Source organism: Raphanus sativus, chromosome 4, assembly GCF_000801105.2.
Source record: "Raphanus sativus cultivar WK10039 chromosome 4, ASM80110v3, whole genome shotgun sequence".
Classification (NCBI taxonomy): Eukaryota; Viridiplantae; Streptophyta; class Magnoliopsida; order Brassicales; family Brassicaceae; genus Raphanus; species Raphanus sativus.
The window spans coordinates 22,567,571-22,578,572 of NC_079514.1; the positions used below are offsets into that span (position 1 = coordinate 22,567,571).

Consider the following 11,002-nt stretch of genomic DNA (forward strand, 5'->3'; position numbering starts at 1 on the left):
ATTTTCACTTTTGCCCCTTCAACTATTTTACCTTTTTTACATCTATCTATCTATCAGATCAAAAGTGAAGTACAAATGGTAAATTACCCTGAATTCTTCTCATTATTTACAATACCCTGCCACTGGTTTTAATTCAATAGATTTTATTTTTTGTCCAACTTATTTACGCACGCCTTTCAATTGCAAAGCCCATTCTGTTTCTTTTCAACATTTCAATGGAATTCAATTTACTCTTATTAACCTATGACCGAGCCTATTACTATTTTATATCTAACCATATCCAATTTCTAACCAAAATTTAATATACACATGAAATCCTTTAAAACAAAATTGAATCAAGAGTTTGTATAATCTATTAGCAAATTCACATATGAATAACCTAAAAACCAAAACTAATCTATACTATTAAAAGTACAGTTTTGAGGCACCAGGGAGCGTCCACATAATCGACATAAATTTCTCTAGAAATATGCCACGTGGCATTAATGCTAAAAAAATAAAAATAAATAAAAGTAAATATAGAATATAAGAAAAAGTAAATAATAAGTAAATACAATATAAGAAATATAAATATTATATTAAATATGTATCTAAAATGTATAAATACAAAATATTGTATACATAAAATTGTATTTACATAAAATAAAAGATAAAGTAAATATTATACTAATATTCTAGACAAAAATAATTATAAGTAAATACACAAATTAAAAAATAGAACGTAAATATACATTTAATATATAAATATATAATATACGAAATATAAGTAAATGTAAACTTAAAAATTTTAGATATATAATATACAAAATAATAATAAATAAATAAAAATTCAAAAATAGAAATACTACGTTAAACATCCATCTTAAAATGTAAAAATTAAATATAAGTAAATATACATTTAAATATGTAAATATATAATATATGAGAAAATAACTATTAGTAAATACACAACTTAAAAAATGGAAATGCTACATTAAAAAGGCAATATACAAAATAAAAATTTAAATGTTACATTAAACAAAAAAATTGTATAGTTTTACATCAAACAAATAACAAGGAAATACACAATTAAAAAAATGGAAATACTACATTAAACATATACCTTAGAATGTAATAATTAAATATATAAATATACATTTAAATATGTAAATATATAATATACGAAAAAAATAAGTAAGTTAACCATTTAAAAAATTGGAAATACTACATTAAAAAGTAATATACAATATAAAAAATGTAAATATTACATCAAACAAAAAAAGGAAAAATGTATAGTTTTACATCAAACAAATCCCTATAAAAGCCATTATTCCAGCGAAATAAAAAATCCCAACCGCTATGAGCTGTCTCATCGCTTTAAACCCTCCCGGACGAGCAAGAAGCTTCTTAGGTTTGACCATTCAGACCGTTAATGTCGATGTCTGATCTCTCCTCTTTAGACGCTCTCTCATGAGCAGAGTGCCCAACTTATCTTTTCCCCTTTTTCCCTTTACCAGAACAGGGACCATCTCCAGACCCATCAGCTTCGCAATCAACCCTGTCTCAGACCACACTAAACTCTCTCCAGCCACAGTCCGAGCTAGGTGCTTTGTCTTGCTCGATCCCTGTTCTCCCCGCATTTTGATCTACGTCCACCATGTCTCACCACATCAGTACATGCGCCAAGCTGGCGCTGGAATGACGAATGGTACATCGCATCCTTACCATCCAGCGAGAAACGTGGGTACTGGTTCAAAGCGTTCCTCGCCGACCTTAACGGCAAGCAAATAAAACATAACTATATTATGTATCATTTGTTAGAGTTCATGGCTATGATGAGTGATTAGTATGACGCACCTCAAAATATCGGAACTGTTAACGCATGACATCCTAACGGGCTGATATAAGTTATCATCATTGTCGTCGCAGTTATCAAAAGAGCCGTAGTAAGATTCACGTAACCTAGCTCTTTGAACTATATCTTCTTCAAGCTCTAGCTGAAGTATCATATCCTCCAATGTTCTCGGCGACCCTCCACCGAAAGGAGTGTTGTCAGGTGATGGTCTCACATCAGTGTTTGATGTTGATTTAGTGTGGAAGTCGAGCCAAGCCGCTACGTGGACCTCGTCCTCACATTCTCGAGGTAAGAAAGTGTTTCTTAAGGAAGAAGAAAAGACAGATCTTTCATTGTTGTGTTTTGGATATTGTCTTAATGATCTGAAACTGATGGTTACAGTTAAGAAGCCATGGTGGGTGTAATGGTGTGTGGCGTGAGTCGAATGAATTTGGGGCTGGTGGGAGATAGTTTATTTAAAGTTAGTTATGTTTTAATGTATGTCACGTAGGAAAGTGCCATTGGTGGTAACGAGGTTCTCTTTTCTCATCTTTCACGTAGGAAAGTGCCATTGTTTCCCGAACCATCTTTCATGATTCTTAGTGATTTTTATATGAATGTTATTATACTATTTTCAAAAGCAAAGTATTAACAACTTATTACAGCAAAGCAGAGAAGATTAGAATGAAGAAAAATTGGATAAGAGAAGGTTGTAGCATGCGTCTACAAAGTACAATGTTTCATACTCTTCTCTTTTGGAACATCACAATGTTTCATACTCATGTGTCACCATGAGTATGAAATAGCATGCGTCTGAAAATACAATGTTTCAGTCTAATTATTACTTTAGTCTATTTTGGGTCGCCATATGTATATATGTCCATAGATAATCACTTAGTCTATCTTGTTCCATTGCAGACATATTTATTATCTAATATATGTAAAATAAATAATAAGTAAATATATAATATCAGAAAGAAAAATATTTTAAACATCTATCGTATTATTATTTTTGGTAGAAGAAAAAAATAAAAAATAAATAAATATAAACTATAAGAAACAAAATTAATAAAAATAAGTAAACATACATTAATAGAAATAAAAATATTACATTAAACATCTGTTTTAATATTATCATTTGATATATGAAAAAAATAAATACACAATATAAAAAATAAATAATAAGTAATATATAATATAAGAAATATAAATATTACATCAAAAATATATCTTAGTATTACCATTTGATATAAAAACTAAAATAAGTAAATATACAATATAAGAAAATAAGCAATAAATAAATATACATTATAAGAAATATAAATATTGCATTAAATATCTAACGTAATATTAGAGTTAATAAAAATAGAATATAGAAAAAACAAAATAACAGATAAATATATAATATAAGAAATAGAAAAAGTAAATTGAGTATCTATCTAAAAATGTATAATAAAATAAATAATAAGTAAATATTACAGTAAAAATCTATTGTAATATTATAATTTGATATAAACATCAAGAAAATTAGAATAAATAAATATACAATATAAGAATAGTTAGATAATTAACATTTGAAAAATAATATAAAAGCAAGAAAAAATAAACAATAAGTCCATACACAATATAAGAAATAGAAAACCTAAATTACACATCGATCTGAAAAATGTATAGTAAAATAAATAATAAGTAAATATACAATATGTGAAATATAAATATTACATTAAGCATCTAGCATAATATTAAAATAAATAAATATATAATATAATAAAATTAAATAATAAATAAATATAAAATATAAGAATATAAATATTACATTAAACGTATATCATAATATTAAAATAAATAAATATACAACATAAAAAGTAAACATACAATATAAGAAATAAAAAATACATTTAACATCTATCTGAAAATTGTATATTGAAATAAATAATAAGTAAATATACAATATAAAAAAACAGAAATCTTATATTAAACATTTATCGTAATATTACCATTAGATATAAAAGTAAGAAACTAGATTAAGTAAATATACAGAACAAGAAACAATAAATAATAATTAAATATACAATATAAGAAATATAAAAAACTACATTAAATATCCATCTGAAAAATGTATACTTTAATATTTTTATTATTCCAGATATTTTTATAAGTAAATATATATTATAAAAATAAAATAATAAGTAAATGTAAAATATAGAAAAAATAAACCCTGAGTAAATATACAATATGAGAAACAGAAAAATTAAATTAAACATCTATCCGAAAAATGTATAATAAAATAAATAATCAGTAAATACACAATATAAAAATATAAATATTGCATTTAACATCTATCATAATATAAGAGTAAGAAAATATACAATTAAAAATAATAATAAGTAAAAACGCAATAGAAGAAATACAAATATTACACTAAAAATCTACTGTAATATTATTATTTAATATAAAAGCAAGAAAATTTGAATAAATAAATATACAATATAATAAAAATAAGTAAATATATAATATAAGAAATAAAACATTACATTAAACATCTAGCGTACTATTAGAATAAATAAAAATACAATATAAAAGTAATTATCAAACATCTAGCTTACTATTAATTATCTATCTGAAAAATGCCAAATATAATAAATAATAAGTAAATATTACATTAAAATATATTTAATATTACAATTTGATATAAAACAATAAAAATAGAATAAATCAATATAAAATATAAGAATAGTTAGATAATAAACATTTGAAAATCAATATAAAATATAAGAAAAACTAAATAATAAGTGGTAAACTTAAGAAATAGAAATATGTACTTTCAATTCATATGTACTATTAACATATTTATGTGCTGAAATCAATTAAATATGGTAAACTTACAAAATTCAAAGAATTATAGATAATTTAACCTAATATATAATATATTTTCGAAATTAACATAAGATATCTTACAAATATAATAAATAGCTTAAAATTCAAGATATTTAAACAATTAGAACTATATATATTTAAAACGCATGATTTTAAAATTTAGGTTATATGCTATTGAAAATATTCAATAATATGATTAAAGACACATATGATTAAAAAAAAAACTAACCATAATATGAGAAATCATTATTTTATTTTAAATTTAGAACGCATGAATTTTTAAGTTTAGGTTATATGCTATTGAAAATATTCAATAATATAATTGAAGTCACAGTTTTCTTTGTTGACTCGGTCAAATTTTAGTTTAAAAGGTGTTAATATTCCAAAAATTTGTCTGTTTCAAAATTAAATAGAAATCAATATCAAATAAAGAAAGCTAAAAAAGTAAAAGTTACATGAATATATAATAAATTTTCAAAAATTAAAAAAATGCAAAACTTTCCAATAATTATATCGATAAAATTTTAAAACAGGTAATTTAAATATTTGTATTATATGCTATTGAAAATATTCAAAATAATAAATAATATATATAAGTTGATGTCATAAATTACTGAAAATGTCCACGTATTAGTTTTAATCACCAAAAATAAGACAATCATTTTCTCAATCTTTTGTTTCTAATCAATGTCAATATTACCAAAAACAATTCATTTAAAAATAAAATATAAATCATATAAAAAGTTAAACTTAAAAAAATAAAAACATTATGTATAAGTTACTTATGTTAAAATATTTTTTGTAAATTGACATAAAAATTACTAATAAATATAATTTTTAAATAAATATGAAAGACTTTGAAACAATAAAATAGAAATCAATATCTGATAAGGTAGGTTAACAAATATAAAAAATTATACAAATTAACTTAACATTTATAATATTTTTGAAATTTAACATAAAAATAAAAAAATGCAATACTTTAAAACAATTATAACTATATTGATTTAAATTATGTGGTTTCAATTTTTAGGTTATATGCAATTGACAATATTCACAAATAACATATATTATATATAAGTTGATGTTATAAATAATTGAGAATGTTCACATATTATTTTAACATAAATATAACCAATAAGGATAATTATTAAATAAAACTTGGAAGTCTTATAAATATGTAAATTCAAAATACGTGATTTTAAAGTTTAAGTTATATGATACTGAAAATAACAAATAAAATATATTATATACAAGTTAATTAAATTTTTAAAGTTTATGTTATATGCTATTGAAATATCCACAAATAGCATATACTATATATAAGTTAACTCCATAAATCATTTAATGTCAACATATTGTTTACTATATAACCTAAATGTTTGAAAGATAACCGTAAATTAATTAAAAAATATTAATCTTAAAAAATAAAAAAAATTCAAATAAAAATAAAATATAAATTGAAAGTAGATATGATTTCAACATTGAGACTGTTGTTCGTTTGACGTATTCATATAGAATTTACAAATATCATTAAAAATATACTAAATTAACATCTTAATTTGATATTTTTAAATATAAAAATATCAGAAAAAATATTTCTCTCAAAGAAAATGAATATAAAATAGGTTAAAGACAAAATTCTTCATCAGATAATTAACTTGATATATAACACAACTGTTTTAAATTCCACATAAAATTTTAATTGACCAGAAAAAAACAATTTAGAAAAAAAAATTAAGTTTAAAAAATTCAAATATTCATGTATGTAAAATTAAAATCAATACAAAACTACAAAAAATATAAACAAAAAATGTTAAAATTATCTTCAAATTTAGATTTATGTTTATATTAACTTATTGAAAATTTAATATATGAGATTTAACAAGAAAAAACAAAAATCTAATAGATAAATTTGAAATTTAACATTAGATTTATATTATGGCTACAATATTAATTAGACTTTTCTTTATTAAAATAACCGAAGTGACATGTTGTTAGAAACTAAATTAGAACAAAATTTAAAAACATAATATATTTTTGATTTTTAATTTGATTTGATTTGTAAAATAATAGACAAATTTGACTTTAAAAATATAAAATTTAATTATTTTATTCTAAAAATAAATTAAACATTTTAAATATATTTAAATTATTTATATATTTGTGTTCCCGCCCGTAGGACGGGTTTACCCCTAGTCTATTTATATAAAGTATGGTTTACTCTCTCCTGGTGAAGCCACCTCAGCATCCAGCACAACAATTCAGAAGCTGGCGAGCCGACACCTGTCCCCCGTGCTAAACACTGCGCATCATTTAAGTTAATTATCTTATTGGGCTTTCGTTGGTGTGCAATTATCCAATAGTTATGGGTTTTACTTATTTTTTTCTGATACGGCCTTAATTCCATCTACGTTTCTTTGAGTTTGACGGCTATGACGACTATCGATCTTCTTCTATTCTCTTCTAACCGATCGATTTATGATCTCCACTAATGGCGCTTCAATGCGTCGTTCTGTCGTCGAAATCTCCATTCCTCTTTTATAAATATAGGTTTGTATTTCTCATATGGAGTCGCGATTTTTCTACTAATCTTTGTCAATGGCCAACTATATGGTTTTTCCGATTTGAAGTCCGGTAGGTGTTCATCGGTTGTGGAGGCTCGGTTGCTGAGGTACTGGGAGGCGAGGAATATCAAGCGTGGTGGAGTCTCCACCGTGGAGAGTTTATGTGGGTTGATATACTCATAGTTGATGTTAATGTGAGTGGGATCTGATTTTCACTCTTTTGTATAATGATTGTGGAGTAGTATCGATCCTAGATTTTATCTTTTTTTACGTCTGTTTGTTTTTTTCTTTTTTAATCTGAGGCTGTTATATATCATTGAGATTGATTTAGCGTTAAGTAGTATTATCGAATCTGTTTTTTTTTTTATACAGATGTTTGTTTTTTCATCTATAAGTGGTTCTGAAACTCAAATTTATTCATTTTTATGAGTGTTTGTTTTTCATCTTTAAGTATTTTTAGGGTATTTTTGATCCTGATTGTTGGGAGATGTTATTCTGACAGACCGTATCCTTAATATTGGCACTGATATGTTATTTTCCGTTGTACTTGAACCTCTTATATTGCCATTATATTGAATTCCTAATACGTATCATTGTTACTGGATTTCAGGCAACCATGATGCAAGACATGATCCTTCAGAGCAATGAAGACAGAAAAGAGCAAAACTATTACTGGGTGAATGAAGTGGTCAGATGTGAAGGCCGAGTAACAGCAGTGAGCGGGTGTCATAGTCCTAGCTACATGATTATCAGACCGAGAAGTACAAGAAAAGATCCGGCTCTATTGTCTAAGTAACTAACTCTATTCACTAATCTTTTCTGTCACCGTTTTCCTTCGAATTTACTTGATTGTTGATTCTTTCAGAGAAGAGACTGCGATGCCCAAAGTTTGGACACAAATATCTCTCCAGAGGATGTTTGATATGGCTAAAGAAAGCACAACTCTGCGGCAGAGCTTGGATCCTATGCTTTGCTATTTTACCTCTAGACGCCAGTGGACTCCTCCAAACAGTCTTCTATGATAGTTCTGTCTGATGCTACATAATTGACGGAAACCTCTGGTATCTACTTCTGTCTCTCATCTTTTCTGTTAGAACATAGCTTTGTGTGTACTCACAGTTATGTTTCTTTATATATTAGGGAGTCAGCAGTTGATGTTATCCTCTGCTGTACGTCATCTTGACAACAAGCATGGTTCCAATGATCCTGAACTCAAAGCTTACATCATACAAGTTGCTGGCTGTCTAGCAAAGCTGATTAAGACTGTTTATTGAAGACTGTCTCCGGGAGATAGCTAAAGGAATTGGAAATACACAGCCGAGAAGGATGGCGTCAAGGTGGATATGAATCTAGCTGAAATGGTAGCATTTTCTTTTCTATTATGTGCTAATGGACAATTGGATATTATGGTGCTAATGGACCATCACATGTTAATGCAATCGTCTGATACTATCTTGCGATGGCAGTTACCATCAATGATGAAGTTTACTGAACGAACAGTGAGCCACGATCTGACATTAATGCAACACCTATAAAAAGGTTAGTTTTATTCCTTTGACCATCATCTTCTCAAACCGTAAGAACACCAAAGTTAATTCATTTTATCTGATCTGAAGGCTTGGTTTTATATGTCCATATCAAGACTCAACAAAGGTGTGGGGTGTTCAGAAATTGAAAATGTGACGGTCTCTGAGCTAAAACTTTACGTTCTGTATATTCTCCCCCATAAGGCATTCCGTTCCTGTTCCATTCTGCTAAATGTTATCTCAAGTGTTGCATTATTAACATTTGTAGACTTAATACACTGGCGAGGCCGATAAGAGTGGTAAATAATAAGATTTTTTTATTTTGTTTTTTAAGTTTTTCTATGAATGTAACATTGTTAATGTCTTCACTTGGTATCAAGGTCAGAGAGACAGTGTGAGAGTATCATTGTACTGGATTTAGTTGTTGGAACCATCCACACCCATTCTTGGTACATTGTAAAGTGGTTGGTGTTGTTTATTGGTTTGGTTTTTAATTTCTTTTGCTTGGCCCTGCAATTAACAGTATCTCTTTTTCCTCTCAATGTTCTTGAATGCTTAAACATCAAAGCAAAGCTCAATAAATACACACCATAACCAAGAGTAGCAAATCAATGTATGGAGTGACTGGAGTCTAATGGATGAACAGTCATGTGCTGTGTAGAATTGTTCTATCAACAAGAGACAGTGAACAAGTGAAATCAAACTAAATATTCAGTTTTAGGTTGTTGGAAGGGTAAGTGTTCTTTTATGTTAAATAAAATGACCACCTAAATCTAGAGATCAATGGAACATTGGTGAATATGATTCTTGCAACTCTCTATTCTATTATAGTTTCTCTTATTTACTGCTCCAAATCTCACGCTATACACGAATTTAGTAACAAATCTCTTCATTCATGGAGAAGGTTAAAGTATGCAACAATATATCCAGGTTTGTTGTGTTGGTTTTCTAAATTTCTTGAAATTGATTTAACAAAAGGAATAGAGAAACTGTGATGAAGAGGTGATACAGCGGATACTATAGCGTGCCACATTTTGCAATAACATGTTAGGTCACATTGTATCTCTATTTTGTTCTCAATATTAAATGAATTTTTTTCAACAACACAATAGCTAATGCATGGAAAACTGGTTTGGCTACAAGGGTTTTAAGCAGCTGATTTTTTTTTTATGTTATTTGGTTAGAGAAAAATTTCAACTTGGGAATTTTCTAAAAAGTTACAATTTTCTGAAGGTCGTTGTAAATTAGTGGACATTAATTTACAAGAAATAGTTTTATTCAATAATAAAATATAATCAATATACAATAATCTAATTATGTATAATAATTTTTTTTTGTAAGAATTATATTTTATAGGTTAGTATATTACTTCAAAATTTATTTTGTAATATGTTTGAAATAAGTTTTAGGATCCATTTATATTTTATTCTACTAACAGCAAAAATAATAGATTTTAAAGGCAGTAAAAATCATAATTTATTTTGTTATATTGCATAAATCATTAGTTTTAAAAGAAAATGTGGAGAGTAAAAAACAATTTAACACATGAAACAAATATATAACTAAGAGAAAATAATTTTACTCTACTTACTCTAATTGTAAATTCAAAAATCTATTTGACTTATTGGTATAGTTAAAATAAAATAAATATTGAGAGAAAGAAAATAATTATATTTTGAAAATTTTATTGTAACTAGAAAAGCTATAATTTATAAAATGAAGAATAAAATACATAGATAAAATTGCTGTAAAACAATTATGAAGCTTAATTTTATTTAAATTAAAATTAAGATAAAATTTAAAATAAATTTATACTATCAATTTTAATCATCCGTCCGTCCGCCCGCCCGTAGGGCGGGTTTACCCTAGTATATGTAAAAAAATTTGTACCTTTAAAAATCTTTCAAACCAGACATTATGTACTACATTAAAATATCCCGAGAACAAACCAGTCAGTTTTTGCCAAATTCATTTCCAATTTATATAAAATCTTGAATTTAAAACATAAAATCGAGATTAAAACAATACATCTGATAATATCAAGAATTAAAACTGTTAAGCTTAGGGTTGGCCGTTCGGGTATCCGTTCGGGTTTCGGTTCAGTCCATTCGGATTTCAGGTTTTCGGGGTCAAAGATTTCATCCCCATTCGGATATTTCTAAATTTCGGTTCGGGTTCGGTTCAGATCTTTGCGGGTTCGGTTCGGGTTCGGATAACCC

At 26.4% G+C, this 11,002-nt stretch overlaps 1 protein-coding gene and 1 long non-coding RNA gene across 3 annotated transcripts; one reads left to right on the forward strand and one right to left on the reverse strand.

The window, feature by feature from the left end:
* Positions 1 to 1,233: 1,233 nt before the first annotated feature.
* Positions 1,234 to 2,251, reverse strand: LOC108821422 (uncharacterized). Its single transcript, XM_018594462.2, has 2 exons — positions 1,837 to 2,251; positions 1,234 to 1,751 (listed from the first exon to the last, which is right to left on the reverse strand). Exons 1-2 carry the CDS (start codon positions 1,986 to 1,988, stop codon positions 1,580 to 1,582), a joined length of 324 nt encoding a protein of 107 aa, XP_018449964.2. The 5' UTR covers positions 1,989 to 2,251; the 3' UTR covers positions 1,234 to 1,579.
* A 4,834-nt stretch (positions 2,252 to 7,085) lies between these two features.
* Positions 7,086 to 9,281, forward strand: LOC108830786 (uncharacterized). Of its 2 annotated transcripts, none has more exons than XR_001946233.2 (7): positions 7,086 to 7,243; positions 7,324 to 7,451; positions 7,868 to 8,049; positions 8,123 to 8,318; positions 8,398 to 8,618; positions 8,724 to 8,796; positions 8,874 to 9,281. It is a non-coding gene; the product is annotated as an uncharacterized LOC108830786 (long non-coding RNA). The 2 variants fall into 2 exon arrangements; XR_001946234.2 differs by having other exon boundaries at positions 7,088 to 7,243; positions 7,332 to 7,451.
* Positions 9,282 to 11,002: the final 1,721 nt, after the last annotated feature.